At 46.2% G+C, this 21,705-nt stretch overlaps 2 protein-coding genes across 2 annotated transcripts in view; one reads left to right on the top strand and one right to left on the bottom strand.

The window, feature by feature from the left end:
• Positions 1-21,705, bottom strand: part of LOC115776948 (NLR family CARD domain-containing protein 3-like) — a 507,515-nt gene that overhangs the window by 180,929 nt on the left and 304,881 nt on the right. The gene's annotated exons all lie outside the window — the stretch shown is intronic.
• LOC115776947 (NLR family CARD domain-containing protein 3-like) overlaps positions 1-21,705 on the top strand; it is a 39,306-nt gene that overhangs the window by 3,099 nt on the left and 14,502 nt on the right. Inside the window, exons 2-7 of the mRNA XM_030724745.1 lie at positions 3,119-3,250; positions 3,335-3,484; positions 4,498-4,611; positions 9,967-10,148; positions 10,267-12,079; positions 13,899-14,072. Of these exons, the coding sequence (XP_030580605.1) occupies positions 3,162-3,250; positions 3,335-3,484; positions 4,498-4,611; positions 9,967-10,148; positions 10,267-12,079; positions 13,899-14,072 (2,522 nt within the window). The 5' untranslated portion in view covers positions 3,119-3,161. The remainder of the gene's footprint in view (positions 1-3,118; positions 3,251-3,334; positions 3,485-4,497; positions 4,612-9,966; positions 10,149-10,266; positions 12,080-13,898; positions 14,073-21,705) is intronic.

Here is a 21,705-nt window from a genome sequence, read left to right as displayed (position 1 = left end):
TGATTCATAAATGCATCACACTTAGCTTGGTTAAACTTTGAGGAATATAACTCGCTATAAAATGAGGTAGTATAATGAGACATCGTAATAGGGTCTGAGCGTATTATACCATTAATGTTAAGAGCCACAATATTATTCCTTAAGTCTATACGTGACTGAAAGCTTCTGCTAGTACTGGCCCATGTATATTGTGTGGTATCAGGGTTCATAAATCTCCACACTTCCATAAGATGATACTTTGCACACAAGAATTCAGTAGATTTGAAACCTGATGATGTGAGCCTTGGAGGATGACGGTCGGCAATATCATCTGAAACATCGTTAAAGTCTCCACCAATGATGATTGCAGAGTCATTGTATTTTGCTTTCAGAACGTCCATCTTTAGAGAGAAATCCTGGAAAACATTCTTCACCTGAGTTGAATTATTTGGACCATAAACATTTCCAATAATAAACTGTTGGTTATCCAACTTCACAACTAACAGAATCCAGCGACCCTCATTTGACACTACAGACTCCAGAATATTACCATCAAATCTATTTAACAATATTGCTGTACCTGCTGAATGATTTGAGCCATGGAAAAAAATATAAAATCCCCCCATTGTGACTTCCAAAACTTTTCATCGTTTCTGCTTGAATGTGTCTCTTGCAGAAAAACAATGTCCGTATTACAACTTCTACAGAAAATGAAAACTTCCTTTCTTTTTGTGTTTTCCCGTAGACCTCTTACATTAAGAGAACATAAATTTAATGCCTTAAAGCTAAAACTTGCCATAATAACAAATTAGTGATGTCTATAACACACAAACACTAAAGAAGAAGAAGAAGAAAAAAACAACACAAAAAGAAGTAGTACTTACGAACCTTTATCCTCAACTATAAGTACCATTTTCTTTTAAGTGCATTTTAAACCTATTTCAAATACTGACTGAAAGTATTGTCACTGCCATCCATCGTTGCATAGATGCTAACCTGCATTTATTTAGTCACTCTTTTCCCTCCCACATATGCGTGAGGGCCTCTGAAGCCGGCTTGCTTCCTTGCTTCTTCCACAATTGGCCATAACTGACTTCTTTCCATCCGGTCAGCATGTGTCAGATCCTCTTTCAGCAACAGCTTCTGCTCTTTAAGTATTTTGTTGTCTTGGGAGATCCTCCAGATCTTGTTTCTGAATTCCCGCATAGTGAACTGAATGATAACAGGCCGATTTGAATTATCCCGGGGCACACCGACCCTGTGCACGGTGTCGACAAGAAAGTCCAGCTTTTCTTTATCCTCTGGTGCGAGCGCAGCGAAGAGCTTCATGATTTCTGGTCTGATGTTTCCCAGGTGTTTCCTTCTTCCCATACAGCCGTAGGTTCCATCGTCTGCTGTAGCGCTCGGCTTCATCGCTTCTTTGCTGGATTTTAACCATCTGCTCCGATACATCTTTTATCTTGCTTTCGTTCTTTTGCACACAAATTTCCACTGCTTTCAACTGATCGCAGACATTGGTGATGACTTCAGTGTTTTTGGTAATTTTCTGCTCTAAAGCTGCGAAGCGACCAGTACAGCTTTCAGAATATCATCATTAGAGGTTCCTCCGGGTAAAATATCAGCTGATCTTTGCTTTTTTGATTCAGGACTCTTTGAAGGTGTAATAGGTAGAGGCGTGAAAGCAGCTTCGAAGCTTTGGAGATCATGCTGCAACAAAGTTGCAGTGCAGAGTTGAGCCAATGTCAAGCTAGCTAGCTCGAAGCTAATGGCTAGAAGTTCTCCGGTGACAATTCTTTTCACACTGACAGTTTTCATTCAACCTCTTCTTCTTATCTTGTGTGTGTTGATCATAACATTTGGTTTAGATGCCTTTGGTAATGTGGTACAACTTACAGTCTTGGAGCTCCTCACAAACCCTCCGCTCTGGTCGCCATCTTGAAAACCAGTCCCCTAAATGCTGCTCCTGCTTGTTAACTGAGTGATGGGGCCTACGTATGTAACTGAAAGCACCTCTGAAGGCAGTAATCACAGTCTTTGTGGACGTGTAGTTCCATTTCTCGAGGTGCGTGTCGGTTATGTCCGTAGGACCGACGCAGAACTCTAAATCAGGCTTTATTAGATTGATGGATGATAATTTTTGCATATAATCCAGAAGAGTTACACTTATATATCATCATTTAATGTGTCCCAGAGTGCCGTTTCCTTCCACTAATGGGTTTGCAGAAATCACGTAAAAAGCATACACACACATTATATATATATATATATATATATATATATATATATATATATATATATATATATAAAAATAATCGAGCTCTTTTATCAATCAGTTTTCTATCAATTACTCATCAATTAATCAATTAATTGGATCAGATAATTTTTCGTATTAACAATTCATCTGCACATTTTAACTTCCATTGGAATAAATAAAACTACAATTAACAGGAAGAGCCTATAGAAAACTTATAGAGCTCTTCTTGTAAAAGCAAATATGTAAAACTGACAGACATGACAGGCTCTAAAAAATCTCCATTGGAGGCAGTTTAAAGCCAGATTAAATAAATCTATGATGATCGTGGTGTATTAATAAAATACAAGATCAGCTTTAATGACTCCACAACGGGGACATTTGCATATTACAGCAGCTAAAGTACAGAGAAGGATGAAGTAAAATAAAATAGAAAACACTATATACAAAATTACACACATATACATCATAACTATATACAGTACAGTATAGAGACAGTGTGTGGTGTGGAAGTGCTTGGGTGGAGGTGATTCTTTCTTTCTGGTATAACTTTCAGCGCCCTAGAAAAGAGTGAAGAAGCAGAAAGTGAAGCTCTGATTGGTCCAGGGGCTTCTGATTCTGCTGCTAACGATACCATACGGGCCTCGACACAGGCTTCATTTGGACCCTTTGGCTCGGTACAGGCCTCAGGGCTTTGGTACAAGACGTAACATCACTACTCCAGGAATGGAGGCATTTGGAGGCTGAAATCGGCTCTCTGGGACACTTTTTGTAGTGAACTGATGAAAGCTGTGTCTCACATGGAGTGGATGTTAGTCCAACACATCAGACATGAGCTCTGCAGCTGTCAGTTGATGTGAGCATCAATGATGTGTGTTTCCTCTGCAGGTGAAGGTAGAAAGTGTGTGTGAGCTGATGTGGATTCAGCAGCATGGATCAGTGTGAGGACAGAGAGGAGGGAGTCCCTCCCTCTAAAACCACTCTGTGTGGGGAACATGAGAGCCAGACCAAAGCTCAGAGGTGAGATGACCATCTCTAACTGTCCATGACTCTTCTCCATGTCACAGCTCAGCACTCACATCACTGCTGCATCATTATTCACAGGAAAAGACGAGGAACTAAACGTAAACACAAACCTGGACCTGGACCTGGACCCAAACCTGGACCTGGACCCAGCTGTGTGTCCTTAAAGAGTGATCGGTCTAAAGGTGGCGTCCCTGATTTTAAAGGTCAGCGTGCGTCTGCTGCAGAGAGGTGAGCTGTCAGTAACATGAACTCTTTGATTTAACTGCTTGATGTTGTTGGATAGAAACTGCAGTGCAAACACGTCGTTCCCTCAATCCCATTGAAACTGTCTCTGAAAAACAAGCCTTTGGTTTCTAAAGAGCTGAAAATCCACTTCAGCAAACAGGAAATGTGTGTAAACAGCAGCGTGAGTGAACATGAATGAATGAATGTGACTGAGAGTTCAGCTTCGTACCTGCCTGTTCATTTATGAAGCTACGAGGAGTTTTTGGTGCCAGTTTTCCTCCAATAAACTGTGATGATGATTTCAAAGGATTCATATGAAATCAGGGACGGCTGTGCTGGACTTCAGGAGGCGTTCCCAACAAACAGGAAGTAAAGACTGAGCTGAATATTTGCTCTGTAAAATAATTTCTTTGTTGTTGTTCTCTAACAGCACACAGCAGTCTGCTGTTGTGTTGTTGTTGGCACACAAAGCACCTGTGAGTTTACCTGCTGAGGCTCCAACACTAAAGAAGGATGCAGGTGGCCGCACTGATGCCTGTTCATCATTTCACCAACATGAATCTGTGCAGGAAATGTTCTTGTTGCTCTTCTTCTTCTTCTTCCACACGCTCTGATGTGATTGGAGGACGGTCAGCCAATCACAGCTGCAGCAGGTCACATGTTCCACGCAGACACAGATCATGTGGGAGCATCATGTGATCCTAAAGTGTGTGAGTGTCCATCAAAGAGCTTGAGGATAGTTTGACAGTGAGGTTGGAGTTTGCACTGAGCTGACTGCATCACACTCAGAGGGTTTCTAATATCCTGAGAAGATTTCCTGCTCTTTGTGTTTGTTATTGTGAGCTCTGAAATGTCAGAGTCAGCAGGTGGAATCAGGTTTCTCTGATCCCTGATGTGGATCATGGTGACCTGGTTTCTAGTTTCCAGCTCAGAGATCAGCTCAGTGGACAAAGAGACTGTAACTCAGTTCCTGCTGTTAATGTGAACTCACTGAGTGTTTGTGGTTTCCCTCTCAGACTCACTCAGGAGGAAGAGGAGGACAGAGCAGAGCCTGCAGGATCCAGCTGTCTGTCCATGAGGAGTGACCGGTCCAAAGATAGCAATCCATTCTTCAGTGATGGACCAACAGAGTAAGAGAACTGTGATGAGCTCCTTCACATGTTTCTGTGTTCCTGATAAATATGAGCTGAAACATCCTCAGATTGTTCCACAAGTCCTGAAGTTTGATTGAAAGAAACCAAAGAAGGAAACAATCTTAGACTCAGTCATTAGTGTTTGAGCAGAGCGATGCTCATATCTGTGGGAGCCTGTTTTTATTGAAAGATCAGAGCTGCTCTGTCTCTCATTCTCATGTCTTTGTGTGCCATCTTTGAGAGTGAGCTGTTAAAGAGGCTGGGGGGGGGTCACACAGGGACCCAGGGTAACGTCTCAGCAGCTAAAGGCCTGGATCATATTGGGGAGTGTTACTAAGACCACCATCAGGAGAACACTGAGCAGCAGTGGTGTTCATAGCAGGGCTGCACTCCAAAAACACCGCCTACAGCTAAATGTCATGTGGACGAGTCACATGACAGGAAGTGAGGATGAAATGAGCAGAAAGAATCCAGAGTTTCTCTCTCTGTGAAACATGGTGGAGGTGGTTGGGCCTGTTTGCTGTTCCAGAAAGGCTCACCATCATTAATGCAGCAATGAAGTCTCAGTTATAGCAGCAACTCAGAGCAGCTGGATGTGAACTGAGTCTCAGGAGGAAGCAGAGCAGGAAACTGTGAAGGTTGTAGAGGAGGAGGGCAGACATGTCAATCATCTGTCAGAGGGAGCATGTGGGAGGACATGATGACCTCTGAGTGAGGCTAGCCAACAGCTAATGTAGCTCATGCTCACTGCTGTCTGTGTGAGTCTGTAACTGTGCAGCCTGCATGTTGTGTGCTTCTTGAAGGGTTAAGTTGTACTGATTGTGTTCTGGTTTGTGTGCAGTTGTGAGTCCTGGTTGGTGTTGTGCTAAAAATATTTGCTCTTTCAAGATGAGCTCCAAAGGTTCTCTATTGTCTCCTCTTGTAAAGAAAAGAAAGCAAAGAAAAAGGGAGAGAGAGACAAAAAAGGAGAAAGGGAAGAAAATAGAAAAAAGGGGACAGAGCACCAGTAAATAAACCAAAATAGTTCATCAGCTGCTGAACCTGTAAGAGAAGAAAAAAGAGAAAACATACAAAATACAAAACAATTTTGTTGTGTTGTGATTGTGTGGGTGTGTATCTGTGTCATGAAATGTACTTACTAATGAGGGCAGAATGCCGCAGCTCCGCCCATCAGAAGCTAGAGGGGGGAGAGAAAGCCCCAGGAAACCTGGGCCACCAGCAGCCCATCAAGAGCCACGAAGACCTGCGGCCACTCATTCCAGAGATGACCACACGCCCACCCCAGCAGACGGGAGAGGGAGGTCCCAGATGGAGCCCCCTCCATAGCTGAGGAGCAAGGGCCGAGGAGGCCAGCCCTCTGCACAGGCCAGCGGCCTACTGCAGGCCTAGGCCTGCAGTAGAAACGTAATTTGGAGGATGCTTGTGAATAAAAAGCATTACAGCATTAAGCTCATGCAGCTCCCAGTTTTTCAACAAAAACACAGCAGCAGCTGTTTTACTGCAGTCTGTCTGCACAAGCTCAGCAAAGAGGCTGCAGCTGCCCTTGGACCAATGAAAATGGAGAGTCTTGTCAGGTGCTTAATTCTTTATTTTGCTCCAACATCTTTGTTGTGTAAACTTTTAGATAAAGATACAAAGGGAAAAGGGAATTGGTTACAATTACAATACAAAGAATTAAACTCCCCCCCCAAAAAAAGGAAAACACTCAAATAAACAAAAACCATAACAGTTCCCACAAACCAAAATATGACAAAATACACATCAATAACATTGAACCCAAAGTGTTCAATGTTATTAAAAACCCCACATACTGTCAGAAAGTGAACGCACTTCGTTCCACTACCGGACGGGTGCTATTTAAGATGAACCATATCAGCTGCTGGAACTGTGCGTCTGCTTAATGCAAATGGTGACAATGAGAATCTTTCAACTAATAAAAAAACAAATCCCAGCAGGCAGACTTACCCAAATGACTAAAGGCAGAAGCCTGCGACAAACCCGACACCACACCAGGCAAACAAATGAGGCAGAGCTACTGACTGAAGGCAGGTGAGGATATAAGACCAGATTTCTTCTTCTTCATAGCCCTCACCTAACCCCAGCAGACACGCTGCCCCCTGGAGGCCATTCCAACATGATTGGGTGTCAGCCAATCATGAGGCGGAGCCATTACTGATATATATATATATATATATATATATATATATATATATATATATATTTATTTATTAGGGGTGGGACTTTAAAGCGTTAATTTTGATTAATTAATTATGGGGAAAATAACAGATTAAAATTTTTTTTTTTTTTTTTTTTTTTTTTTTTTTAAGCCTGTCATGTCTGGTAGATCTTGCAAGCAGAACTGTGATCTGAATGCGTTGTTGTGCCAAACATATTTGCTATTTCAAGATGAGCTCTATAGGTTCTCAATAGGCTCTTCTTGTTGATGTTTTAACCCTTTATTTTATTTATCTGAGTTATTTTTCCACATACTATGTAACAGCCAGAGCTGACAGGCTGAAGAAGAGGAAAATAAAGAGAAGAAAAAGGGAGAGAGAAAGGGAGCAAAAAAAAAAAGGGGAAAGAGCACAAGTCTATTAATCAGATACTTCATCACTTTAACATATAAAAAAAATACTATCAATACTTGCAAAAATAAGTTTGTGTGTGAAAAACAAAACTAACAAAGCATGTTACGCACACCAACAATTTTGTTGAGTTGAGATTGAGTGGGCTTTTGTGTCTGTGTCATGTTTGTGTCTGTGTCATGGAACGTACTTACCAATGAGGGCAAAACGCTGCAGCTCCACCCATCAGAAGCCAGAGGCAGGTACGGAAAGCCCCCGGAACCCCAGGCCACCAGCAGCCCACCAAGAGCCAGGAAGACCCCCGGCCACTCAGTCCAAAGACAACCGCACACCTACCCCAGCAGACGGGAGAGGGTGGTCTCAGACGGAGCCCCCCCAGTCGAGGAGCGAGGGCTCCAGGGAACCCAAGGCGATGAGAAGCCAGCCCCCCCCCAGCGGCCAGCCCCCTGCACTGGCCGGCGGCAGGGCTCCCGGGCCCACGGCACCCAAGGACCGCCCGACCCTCCACAGAGCCCCCCCCCACGCCGAAGAAGCCAACGCAGCCCCGCACCGCACCCCCAAGGGGGGCAGGCCAGCACCCACGCCAGAACACCCAGCCCCACCCAGGAACCCCGAGGCACCCCCATCCCAGGGGGGTAGGGGGGAGGAGGCAACCAGCAAGGAGCGGCCAGGAGGCAAGGCACAAGGCCCAGACCCAGGTCCAGCCATACATACAAACACACCCAGACACCCGTGTACACATTTATACACAGCTACTCATACATGCCCATACATACTTACCCACACACAGATATGCCATACATACACATTCACTCACCCACCCATACTCACGGAGACAGTGACAAATACACAAAGACACACATTCATCCATAGCTACCCACCCTCTGAAGGCGGGGCAAGTGGAAACCACCCCAGGGCCAACAGCGACCCCAGGACGCCACCCGCCCGGTCCCCAAGGAACCACCCGACCCCTACCCCGGGCGAGACGCAAGAAATCGGGGTGTAAGATGACCCATCCACCCCTCCTCCTCCCCAACTTGTAGGTCTATGTGTTAATGTTTGTGAGTGAATGAGGTGTATAGGGTGCAGTTAAAATTGAGGGGACAGTTATGCCACAAGCGCCAACTGTTGGTCGTCAGCGCTTGCCCACACTGCCCCCCCAAAACCCTCCATGTCTAAAGTGCAAATAAAATTTGGAGACAGACAGTGACGAGGATCCGAGTGGGGCCACCTCAGCGGCCCATCTCATCAACCTCTGAGTAACATGCCTGCCCCAAAGGTCCTATGTGTATCAGGGTGTAAGTGTGTATGTGTTGTGAGTTATAATGACTAAAGTGCAATTAAAACGGAGAGGCAAGTGGTGGTGCAGCTCTCCACGTGGCCTCTCCATCCTACATCTGTGAGTGATGTGTATTCTGTGTGTGTGTGTGTGTGTGTTTGTGTATGGGGGGGGGGGGGGGGGGGGGGCATATGACCAGGAATCCTGGAAGAAGAGAGCCAGCTGTCCGCTGGCTCAATAGGCACCCCGACCTCCCACACCCCAGCACAGGGCAGGGGGAGGTGAGCCCGGGGCCGCGGTGACAGCATCCCGGAGCACTGCAGCACCCGAGGTTGGCGCCCTCGCCCCCACCGCAGAGGGCGGCCCGCTCCTCCTAGATGCCCATTCACTCAACAATAGACACAAACAGGCGACAGGACATACTGGCCTGGGCATGGAAATGCAGTGCCCAGTCCCCCCCAACCACCCCACCGCGGCCCCATCCCCCACCCCACCCCCCTGCAATGCAGGCACCCCAGGGCCCCAAAAGCGTAGACCGGACATCCCGACGTCAGGCCAACCCACCCCACCCGGCGGCGCGGCCGGGACAGCAGCGGCCCCCCCCGCGCCAGGGGGGGCCCACCGGGAGCCGGCGCGGCCCCAGTGCCGGGGCCCCAGACCCCAGCCCCCAAGCCATACAGGGAAGACCAGCCAACCGACCGAGGGCCGGCACCACCCCCCCAAGCACCCCGCCCACACCCCAGGACCGAAGGCAGCACCATCCAAGCCCCCACCACCATCAACCAGGACAGGCACACAGACATCACCAGAAGGTCGCCCCAGGACCCCAGCCTCAGGAGGCAGACAGATTAAAAATTTTAACGCATTTTAATCGCAATTTGCACCGTGGAATGAATGAATGAACGAATGAATGAAAATATATATATATATATATATATATATATATATATATATATAAACTGATTAACTGCTTTAAAACTTTAATATATATTAATCAGTCAAACAGAATATTAGACTCAGAGGTCAAAGGTCACCTTCCTGATGACTGAAAGCTTCCCAATGAAAGCTGAAAGCTGTGTGTGTGAGTCTGCTGCTCTCCCACAGAGTCCTTCTAAGCTCAGTTCAAAGTGAACTAACCAAAACTGAGCTGCAGACAGTGACTGTAACACAGTGAAGGACAGAATCAGCTCTCTGTGATGGAAGGCTTTTACTGTGAAGGCTCTGCAGGAAGTGCTGAGTTTGTATTGATAGCAAACTGCAGGAAGATCACTCAGTGATTAATCAGACAGGAAAAGCAGTTCATTAGTGCTGCTGAGATCAAAGGAAACATCACTTTGGTTCCAGCCTGAATGCTGGATTCAAACAGGAAGTAGCTCCACTTTTCCTGTTCTCTGTGACCATCAGAGCTTCTGCACAGTGTCCTCACATCTGGATCTTTGTCAGCAACAGTCAGCAAATGATTTTAGTCATAAAGAAATGTGTTCACAGAGAGAGGAAGAGGAGCGGGGTCTGTGTGGAGGAGCGGCCGTCCTGCTGTGCTTCCTGTCAGGACGTCCTGAAGGATCCGGTCTCTACCAGCTGTGGACACTGGTTCTGCAGACAGTGCATCTCCTCATACTGGGACCAGGCTGCTTCATCAGGAGACTCCTCCTGTCCCCAGTGTGGACAAAGTAAGACTGAACATCTGTCTGCTGATGGACTCATTTCTGAAAACTGGACTTCTTGTTGTGTTGTTGACACATTTCAGAGTTTCTTTCTCTTTAGTCTCAGTGTTTTTCTGTCTTTCAGCAGATGCTGGTCTGCAGGAGGTTTTAGAGGAACATAAGATCAGTCTGAGGAGGAGATGTGAACGTGTGGCTGAAGGAAGTGATGAAACAGGAAGTGGAACCCTCCTGAACAGGATCTACACTGAGCTCTACATCACAGAGGGACAGAGTGAAGAGGTTCATACCCAACATGAGGTGAGGCAGCTGGAGACAGCTTCCAAGAAGACCGTCCATGACAGACCAATCAGGTGCCACGACATCTTTAAAGCCTTCCCTGACCAACAGAGACCCATCAGAGTGGTTCTGACCAACGGCGTCGCTGGTGTTGGAAAAACCTTCTCGGTGCAGAAGTTCAGTCTGGACTGGGCAGAGGGCTTGGAGAACCAACATGTCAGTGTGGTGATGCTGCTTTCATTCAGGGAGCTGAACCTGATCAGAGATCAGCAGTACAGTCTTCTGGAGCTGCTCCATGTTTTCCATCCAACATTACAGAAGGTCCCAGCAGAGAAGCTCGCTGTCTGGAAGCTTCTGTTCATCTTTGACGGCCTGGATGAAAGCAGACTTTCATTGGATTTCACCAACAGGAAGCTCGTGTCTGATGTCACACAGAAGTCATCAGTCAGCGAGCTGCTGACAAACCTCATCGAGGGGAAGCTGCTTCCCTCGGCTCTCGTCTGGATAACTTCCCGACCTGCAGCAGCCAATCAGATCCCTCCTAGATTTGTGGACAGGCTGACAGAAGTACGAGGCTTCACTGATGCCCAGAAGGAGGAGTACTTCAGGAGGAGATTCAGTGATGAAGAGCTGTCCAGCAGAATCATCTCCCACATGAAGACATCCAGGAGCCTCCACATCATGTGCAGCATCCCAGTCTTCTGCTGGATCACTGCTACAGTTCTGGAGCACATGTTGACCACAGAGCAGAGAGGAGAGCTGCCCAAGACCCTGACTGACATGTACTCACACTTCCTGCTGGTTCAGACAAAGAGGAAGAAGAACAAGTACCATGAGGGACATGAGACGAGTCCACAGGAGCTGACGGAGGCTGACAGGGAAGTTCTTCTGAAGCTGGGGAGGCTGGCGTTTGAACATCTGGAGAAAGGAGACATCATGTTCTACCAAGAAGACCTGGAACAGTGTGGTCTGGATGTGACAGAGGCCTCGGTGTACTCAGGAGTTTGTACAGAGATCTTCAAGAGAGAGTGTGTGATCTTCCAGAAACCGGTCTACTGCTTTGTTCATCTGAGCATTCAGGAGTTTCTGGCTGCAGTCTACATGTTCCACTGTTTCACCAACAGGGAGACGGAGGAGCTGGAGAAGTTCCTGATGAATGATGATCATTATCATTTTAATGATTATGGGAACATCTCATCTCTGGATGTTTTCCTTCAGAGAGTCATGGAGAAATCCCTTGAGAGTGAAAATGGCCACCTGGACCTGTTTGTTCGCTTCCTTCATGGCCTCTCTCTGGAGTCCAACCAGAGACTCTTAGGAGGTCTGCTGGGTCAGACAGAGAACAGTCCAGGAACCATCCAGAGTGTCATCAACAGCCTCAACGAGATGAACAGTGATGAAATCTCTCCTGACAGAAGCATCAACATCTTCCACTGTCTGATGGAGATGAACGACCTCTCAGTACATCAGGAGATCCAGGAGTTCCTGAAGTCAGAGAACAGATCAGAGAAGAAACTCTCTGAGATCCACTGCTCAGCTCTGGCCTTCATGCTGCAGCTGTCAGAGGAGGTTCTGGATGAGCTGGACCTGAACAAGTACAACACATCAGAGGAGGGACGACAGAGACTGATTCCAGCTGTGAGGAACTGCAGAAAGGCTGAGTGAGTCCAGATGTGCTCATTAAGATCATTAATCAGAGTAGATTAGTACTTCAGTTCTTCACAGATTCACAGGAATAAATGACCCTCATTAGTTTGAGTTTCTCACTGAAAACATCATTTTATTAAAGTCATTTTGTGTGTGTGTGTGTGTGACCTTTGCCCTGCTGTAACCAGCCTTCCTCAGGATTAGGATTAGATTAGACAGGCAGGAGAAAGTCTCTGAGCATCCTAAAGGTGTTGCTGCATCCTTGGATAAAGTGCCACATCCTGCTGAGTGAGGGCTTCCCTTCATATTAAACACAGCCAGGGATCTGTGTGGAAATGTGAGGTTTGGCACTGAGAGGAAGTGGTGAGCATCAAGTCTGTGATGGTGTAACTGGGACCGGCACAGTTCTGTTTCTGGGGACCTCGATGGTTCCTCATATGCTCACTGCTGACTTTAGATTCCAGTGTTTGTGTGGCAGCAGTTCAGGTGTGTTACAGATGTGAGGCTGGAAAGGTGTTTAGTAGCTGCTCCACCATCTTCCACTCTTTAAGCAGACAGCTCAGTGAGTCCCACCGAGCTTGCAGTTTGGCGTTTAATGCTGTTACCTGAATGATCAGGTGTGGTGTTACCTTCCAGAGCTCAGAGCACCTTCTCCTCCTCACAGAGCTCTTCTCTCTCAGCCTGCAGGCTGACTTGTGCTTCCTGAGTTCCTAAAGTAGCTCTCAGACCCTCTCCTGTGGAAGCAGTATGACAGGAATGAGCTGCAGCTCCCACTTTGGGCTTTAATGCTGTTACCTGAATGTTCAGAGCACCAACAAATATTTAGCACTCAGACAGTCTGAAACTGCCTCAGCTAGGGCTGCAAATCAAACCTCATTTCATTGGAACATTTGAGCTTCCAGCAGCTCTGGAAGCTCATTAGTCCGGATCAAACCATCATTGAGCTGCGTTCACTTTTTAATGGCGCTCTCGTTTCCTCCTGTTATCAATCCAGAGCAGCTCTTTCCTTCAGAGCAGCAGCTTTGGTTCCTCCATTAAACTCTCCACCTGCTGGGCTGTTGGAGGTCCAGCTCACATGGATTTTTCCACTTGAATCATATTTAAAGTTCACAGAAATGTGACTCTGATTTCTGCACATGGACAACATGGCAAATCCCTGAGTTGGGATAGAGAGCTGGGATAGTGTCCTTTGGGAAGCTTTGGAATATGGATGCTGTGGATGTCCTGCTGCTGCTCTGAACCATTGTTTTTGACCTAAAGGTCAAACAGGGTCATGATGCTTGTTTCTGTTTGTTCCCCTGAAATCAGATCTTCTCTCAGCAGCTCTGAGTCCTTCATCATTGTTGTCCAGTGATGAGTTTGATTCCTGCACAGGAGCTTTTTCCTGCATGTGGGCGTGAACAGGCGTACCTGACAGCAGCAGGTAGCAAAGAGAGATCATCTTTCCCAGCTGGAACTCTTCACTGAGCTGACCTGGAGTCAGACTCAAAGCAGGAAACAGTCCAAATGTTGGTGCTGACTCTGACTCTGGATCAGCTGTGACTGACAGACTGTGGACATTATGGAGCCTAAATGTGAGGCCATTTTCCTCCTTCATCTGCAGATCTGCAGCCAAACAAAGCTTCTCATTAAAAGTGTGCAGGTCTGAGAGAGCTGCAGACAATCATTGTGTCAAACACAGTAAGCTGAGAGGAGCTGAAGCACAGATGTGCAGAGCAGATGTTCATCACATTATGACCTCACTCTGTTTTGTCTTCATATACATTCAGTCTGTGTTTATAATGCACATTTCTGCTTTTACAATAACACACTTCATATTTTCTCTAATCACAGACTGACTGGTTGTCAACTCTCAGAGACTCACTGTGAAGTTGTGGCCTCAGCTCTGAAGTCCAACCCCTCCCATCTGACACAGCTGGACTTGAGTGACAACAACCTGCAGGATTCAGGAGTGAAGCTTCTGTGTGCTGGACTGGAGAGTCCAAACTGTCGACTGGAGACTCTGAGGTCAGTTCACTGACTGCAGCTGTTGTTGTTTTTCTATATTTCAGATCTTTGATTGATGTTTGAAACTTTCTTTGGTTCCTAAATGTTCAGGATGTGTCTGAAGACAAATGTGAAGAAGTTTGAGTGCTTTCAGAAATGTTGTGTCTTTCCAAACAACACTTTTTCCTTCTGGCTCCAAATAGAAGTGACAGACTTGAGCAGTTCATTTAAAGGCTGACAGAAGTGGAGCGGTGACGGGGAGATGTTGGACAGGACAGTTTTTCAGCCTCCACAGGTTCATGTTGTGCTCCATCAGTCAGTGAAGATGAAGTCAGTCCTGATGAGGCTGTAGAGTGTGTGAGGGATGTGAATGGGGCTGTTGAAGATCTGATGATAGCAGATCCAAACAGGCTGCAGAGACTTTGAGCTTCTGTGGAAACAGAGACATGAATGTCAAAGCTAATAAAGGTGAAGGTAGGAGCTGTGATGATGTTCATGGCTGCTACAGAGACACCCACACAGCTGCTGTGCTGCTGAGGTGTGTGTTAAAGCAGAGGAACAAAGAGCAGCCTCACACAGGCCCAAACATGCCAACATAGCAGGATTCAGGCTCTGTGTGAGCGTTTGACACAGAAGCTGGAGCAGAGAAAGGACTCTGCTGGAAGGACTCCAAGAAGAAGGCCGCTGAGACCAGTCCAAGTGTCTGAGGTGTCCATGGAGCCCAGTCTGACACGTCACTGAGACACTAACATACAGAAGTGATGGTAACATGAAGCAATAGTTTCCATGTTGGAGCAGTTCTCAGTTCAGTCACAGTGTTTAATACAGTTCATGAGTCAGGTCCACATGTTAGACACAGCAGCTGATCACAGATCTGCTTCAGACAGTTGATCCAATTCAGACAGTTTGGGAGGACCTTGAAAGCAGCGTGAGCAGTTCACTGCCTGACCCCACAGAGCATCAGACTGTCAGTCTGGACTTTTCTTTGTTCCTATTGGCTATCAGAGAGCCTTCAGACCAGGGTTATAATAGTTTTGGATTTTACATTATAGTTTAGTTTTAGTTAGTTTTTACTTTTTTTTCTCTAATTCAGTTAGTTTTAATTAGTTTTCAGAGTGGTTTTGCTCGTTTTTATTAGTTTTTATTTTTGGTTTTATGCTTAGTTTTAGTTAGTTTCAGTATTAGTTTTAGTATTTTCATACTTAATCAGGTACGCTTTAAAGATACCCTTTAAAGAAATAAATTCAGCAACCAACTGTTCACAGACAGCAGAACTACATGCTAAATGTGTGTAATATTAAGGACACACATGAACATCAACAGGGAGAAACTGCTAACAATATGAACTCCAAAACTCGATAAATTCTACAATAAACTCCCAATAAAGTTCAGCCTCAGTGCAGCAGATTAACAACAGCTACATGTGGTGTTTGACAAAAACAAACTCCTTGAAGGAGTCAAAGCTCAAATCCAGCTGCATCCTGATGTTCTCACCACCTGATGCTGCTTCTGTTTTGGAGCTACTTGGTTAGATGCTGCTGATTAGACTTGCAGGGTCTTTGCGGCCTATGTAGCCTACGGAAGTGTCCGACCTCATGTCCGCATTTATGCATGTATAGCTGGATTGCGTGTGTTAATTACCTTGTGGTTGTGTGCTGGGGGTTTTTTGGTCCTCGCTCTTTGTGCTCAGTTTTTAGGGTGCAAACATATTTGTCCCTGTTTTTTCACTTTCTTCATTCCTTCACGTCCATTCCCATAGTTTCAGCAGCTCCCTCCAGGAATTTGCTGACATTTGTGAGTCCTTATATTGATGCTTTGATTATTAGTCCTGATTGTTATTATCTGACTGATAAAGTAGCCGGAAACGCACAAGGACTAAACACAACGTTGTGGCTGCGTTGACCCGACGAGTAGTCACGTTTCTCTGGAGGTGCAGGCCGGGTTGCCTTGTAGGATGAGAGCGGTTTCCGTAGCTGCCTTGTGTGCGCTTCTCAGGTCTACTTTGATGTTGGTGTTTTTTTTCCTGACTAAGAAGTGTTCCGTACATCATCCACAACATCATCCACAACAAGACACTCGCTGCTATCTGTGCTATCATAGTAAAAAAAAAAAAAAAAAACACCACATGGGACTCTCTGAGGAGCAGCGCGGTGTGCGCACGCACGCACATGCGCACCCATTTGCCCGACGGCGTTCCGAGCTTAAACTCGGAGAGAGGAAAAAAATTATTTCATATCAATCCACAAGACTTTTGAAAAAATAACAATATCTATAATTTCAGTTAGTTTTAGTTAGTTTTGTAAACTCACAATTCAGTTTTAGTTAGTTGTCGTTTCTTCCTTTTAATTTTAGTTTTTATTTATTTCAGTTAACGACAATGTTTTTTCAATTTCAGTTTTCGTTATTTCGTTCGTTTTCGTTAACTATAATAACCCTGCATCAGACCAATCAGAGGCTGTGGGTCTGTGGATGAAGGATCATTCATGTGCAGCAGTTGGAGAAGGAGAAATGGCAGTTTGGGCTGTTTCCTGCTTTCATGGTCCTGCTTGTCCTGATGAAAATGTTGATTGATGTGTGGATTCGTTATCCAACAGCCGATTCTGTTCTTTATTATTCAATAATTGTATTGATCAGCTGTGGAAACATCACTGCCTGTTTTATTGTTCACACTAAATCCATGATGGCTGCATGTGGCCATGGCTGGATCTCCAGCTTACAGACCCCTGGGCACAAATGTTTGATGGAGCCTCAGCAGCTGGATTTGAATGCTCGCCTTTTTTGGGAGAGACCAACAGCCTCGGCAGCAGAGGGAGGAAGGCTGGAACATCCCCACCAACACTGGATTCTACCAATTCAATAGATCCATCAGAAGATACAATTAGATCCTCGTGTTTTAGGAAGATTTGCTTTATCAATACAAGGAGGAAACACCCCCAAAACGCTCTGTCAGCTTATTCAGGAGAACGGCCAGTTTGGGGGGGATCTCCCCCCAGATCCTGGCTCATCATTACCCAGGGTACCTGTCACGGGGTTTTCTCCAGAAATGACTCCTCCCAAAAAAATTGATGGTGTAATCGGAAAGTTCTGAAGGTGGAATTTTATTCAGCTGGCCTCCCAAAGTGCACAAAACTATTTACAGTGATGCCAAGGCAGGAAAAATACAAAGAAAACAATTTAAAAAAAAGTTTTTTACAGGTTACTGGGAACTCAGCTTTCTCCAACTCTATGGTGCCACAACAATCAGTTTACCTTCACTGCAACCATCAGCAGACTGACTCTTGGCATTACAGAGTTCTCTTTTAAACCCACTGCCCCTCCCACTAGGCATTAATTCAGATACTTTTCCCCACTAGACAGTATGTCTTCACATTTATGATGCACAATAATTAAACAAAGAAAACTATTAACATAGCTATTTACTGGTAACTTAAGCAGGTATGTTTATGGGAAGAAAAGGAAAAATAACCAAACAAACAAAACAGAACCCTATTCCCTCTTATCAATTGACATTCCAGCTGGCTACGTTATGGATTCCTGTGTGAGTGGAAGATGACGTGCCTGTCCGTATTGTCAGTGGAGGACACACACATTTGGATTATTGACATTGGGATTTTCTCCGAATTGGACCTGGAGATACCTGGCTTGTCGTATCAATTCAGGAAGTCTAGGCAGCTGTCTGGCCTTGGTAAGGCTGCTTATGACGGGAATGCAGGAAGGTACAGACTCAAACTCAGACTCTGTATATCTGGAGCTGATTCTGAGGGGTAAGATCTTGGAGATGTATGTATCTGTTTCTGCACGGCGAAGGAACGAACCAAGAAGATTCGGATTAATTGGATTTTTTTTCACCACAGAGAGGTGCCAGAAAGGCTGAAGCCTGTCAACAAATTAATCAGTACAGTCTGCACCAAAACAAGTCTTAGAATCAGGAATTTGGCTCCGTGGCGTTCTTGGACTGCCGCTTATCAAATTGTCTCCTGGATGTTTGTAAACAAATAACAGAGGCACCCGGCAGACCACGCCCCCCATCCTGAGGACCTGTAAGTAAACAAGAGCAAAAGGCCACTCACTGTTGGCTTTTGGTAGCACCATGAAGACGTTTCTACTGTTCTACTTCTCTACCACGACGATCATGCCGTTCTCCCGCTGCTGACATAAATAAACTGTGAAATGTGTGAATGCTGGTGGAGGCGCTTCATGTCCGCTGCCCATAATCAGTGACCGCGGTGGCGCTCACAGTACCTCTGTGATTCGTTCATCTCTGTGACTGCAGCATTTTGCCATCAATAAAGTTAGATGATCCCATTCACTCCTGCATCAGCAGATGTTCTCCATCAGTGGCTGCTGGTCCATTGAAGCAGAGCAGGTTGGTCCTCCTCTATGTTAGTGAGAAGATCAAATAAAGAGCAGATCTTTATTTGCATCTGTACTCACACACTGGGTCTGAGTCCCCAGGAAACCTGCTGCAGAGCTCAGAGTCAGAGCCAAATAAATACAAATATAGATACAAAGATGAAGCAAAGTGTGCACTAAGATAAAGTAAGGACAATATTTCAAGGAGTCATTTCCATCTTCTCTTCAATGACTGCAGTATGAAACTAATATTGCACATGTTTGGTAAATGAGCTGCTGTGTGAGTCTGAGTTGGTCCTTATTTAGTTGTTGCATCAGTCTGACTGCAGCAGCACAGAAGCTGCTGTGTTGGTGATCAGACTGTCGCTCTGCTGAGTCTCAGGATGGATGCTGGTTGTTGTGGCCTGAGGAGGGTGGGACCTGGATGGTGACAGTCTCTGATGTGTTGGGCTCTTTTCTTGCAGTGTTGTGTGTGTATTAGTCCATGGATGGAAGATGAGTCCTTATGATCCTCTCTGCAGTCTCTCTGACTCTCTGCAGAGCCTTCCTCTGAGCCTGGGTGGTGTTTCCATCCCAGACAGTGATGCAGCAGTGAGGATGCTCTCCATCAGTCCTCTGTAGGGTTGCTGAGGAGGCGACTGCTCACTCCTGCCTTCCTGAGCAGCCTGATGAAGTAAAGCCACTGCTGGGCCTTTGTCTCTAAGGCTGTGCTGTTTACAGTCCAGCTCGGGGTTGATGTCACGTGAAGGTCGAGGACCTCATGGCTGTCAGCTCTCTTCATCTCAGTCCCAGGGAGAGGCTGCAGAGGCGGGGCCTGTTTCCTAAAGTCTGCCATTATTTCACAGCTTTAGTCTACATTGATGAGGAGCTCATTCTCCTCTCCATAGACACTGATGTTTGTAACCAGGTCTCTGTATGCAGACTCGTCCCCACCCTTTATGAGGCCCAGGATGGAGGTGTTGATGATGACGGGGTTTTCCTGGGTGGAGACACAGTCGTGGGTGTAGAGGGTCAAGAGTTTAGGGCTGACACAGCAGCCCTGTGGGGATCCTGTGCTGACTGAGAGCTCAGAGGAGACCCTGCCTCCCATCCACCCCATCTGTGGTCTGTCTGTGAGGAAGTCCAAAATCCAGTTACAGGTGGGAGTCGGGACCCCTGGATCAGCTTTCCTGGTCTGATGGTATCAGAGTCCGAATTATAATCCAGGAGCAGCATCCCAGTGTAGGTTCTGCTGCTCTCCAGGTGTTGTAGCTGTGGTGGAGGGCCGTGGTCACTGTGTCATCCACTGACCTGTTGGAGTGGTAGGTGAACTGTAGAGGCTCAGCGGTGTCTGGGACCACAGAGCTGATGTGTGTCAGTACCAGCTTTAAAAAGCCTGAAGTCATTCAGGGTGATGAGTCTGTTTTTGGAACCAGGATGATGATGATGATGATGATGATGCTTTGAATGTGGGCGGGGCTTCTGCATCTGTGAGAGACTGATTGAAGCTGTCTGTGTCCACCTGCTGTTTGTGATCTTCTTGTAGTTTAGGGTCAGGGGTCACCATCCCAAACTCCAACATTTTCCACTCAACCTGCTGTGAAATCTGGATCCGAGTCTATGGAAGAACTTCCCTGACAGCCACACCGGCATGTTGCACTTTGCTCACACTTTCTCCTGGATCATTGGACCAAATGAGAAGCTCCTCAGGAACATGAGCATGAATAATAACTGCTGACACTGTTTCAGGCTCAGCTGGAGTCTAAAATCTGAAGCTGTGCAGTGACTGTATGTTTGCTCATGAATGAAGAAGCAAAAGCAGTTTCAGTGAGCAGCATCATATCAAACAGGAAGTAAAACAGTGAGCAGAGCAGGGTTGGTACCGACTGACAGAGACCCAATCAGAGTGAAGAGGAAGTCCTTTTTCCCTGAAGCGCAGAAACCAGGGAAACCACTAGAAGCTGGTTTGAATCTGAGACTCTGAGCTGAGGTTACTGCAGGAGCTGAAGATAAAGAGAGGATTGCTGCCACTGCTTTCCAAATGAGCTGTGAAGGTGAACTTTGAGCTGCAGTTTGTTCCAGAGCTTCTCTCAGTGACCTTTCCAGAGTCCTCAGTCCCCACAGAGTTCAACACAAAGAGCCAAAGCAGCAGAGACAGGATGTTCACAGGTCCAACCTCTGACTGCAGCACAGAGCTCACTGAGTCCTCTGATCACTGCTGCTGACAGCCTCTGTGCTGGGGGGCTGCAGCCCCCTCACAGCTTACCAAAGGTCAAAGGTCTCAGTCATCTGGATCTGCTGAATGAAATCCATGAAAAGCATAAAGTGTAACGAGGATGTTCACAGGTACATCGAGCTGAGCAGAGGAAGAAGAAAACCTACAGACTCTGGTAATAAGGAATTTCATTGGATGAAGCTCACAGGAAGTGACGTCAGTGGGAATGTTGGAGCTCCACCAATCAGAGGAGGCGTGGCAGTAGTTTTGTGTGGTGGTTAAAGAGTGCAGTGGGAAACTGTGTTTGAATGAAGGAGGAAAGAGGCGCTCCATCAGAGAGAGCTGCTCGCTCGTGTTCAGGAGGCGGCCCTCTGATGGAGACGCCATCAGCTCCTTTTTAGGAATCATTGATCCCTCTGAGCTCACAGCCTTTTCTGCACTGTGAGCTGGAATCAGGAGAGAGGAGCTGATCACAGCATCAATCAGCTAAACACTGATGAATCTCCAGGCCCTGACAGCCTGCGGCTGACCTTTAGAAACTCTGTCTGGATGACATCGTCACAGCAGTGAGAGCTCATCATCATAAATACTAAGTAATAACTTCACTCTCATACAGCGTCACTAAAATCACTTTAACCATCAGGGTCATCCTGCTGATCCAACTACAACACTGAGTTTGTACAAACATGTTTCTCCATCATTTTGTTTGCTTTATGAGGAAAATGATTCAAGAACTTCCTGCTAATACACAACATTTCATCATATTTCCTCATCACCCTCTTTGCTCTGACCATTTTAATGACCTTTGACCTCCAATAAAGGCCTCCACAGAGTTTGGCTAAAATAATGACAGCAGATGTTTGTGTGACAGAAGCAAATTTCTGGATGTTCTTTCAGTGCTGCACTTTGTAGACGCTCCCTGAGCGCTCGTCTGAGCGCTCCCTGAGCGCTTCGAACGCCTGAGCGCTCGAAGATGGCGCTGGTGAGGTCAGCAGCCGTCGTACCTGCTCCTACGCTTTGTTTGTATATATTAGGTTTAGCTCTAATTTTGGACTTTATAATTCCGCCTGCTCTGTGTCATATCACGTATGACAGACAGACTCTTTT

This window comes from Archocentrus centrarchus, unplaced genomic scaffold (assembly GCF_007364275.1).
Source record: "Archocentrus centrarchus isolate MPI-CPG fArcCen1 unplaced genomic scaffold, fArcCen1 scaffold_41_ctg1, whole genome shotgun sequence".
Lineage (NCBI taxonomy): Eukaryota > Metazoa > Chordata > Actinopteri > Cichliformes > Cichlidae > Archocentrus > Archocentrus centrarchus.
The sequence above is the reverse complement of the archived record's forward strand: the minus strand, read 5'-3'. Positions and strand labels throughout refer to the sequence as shown.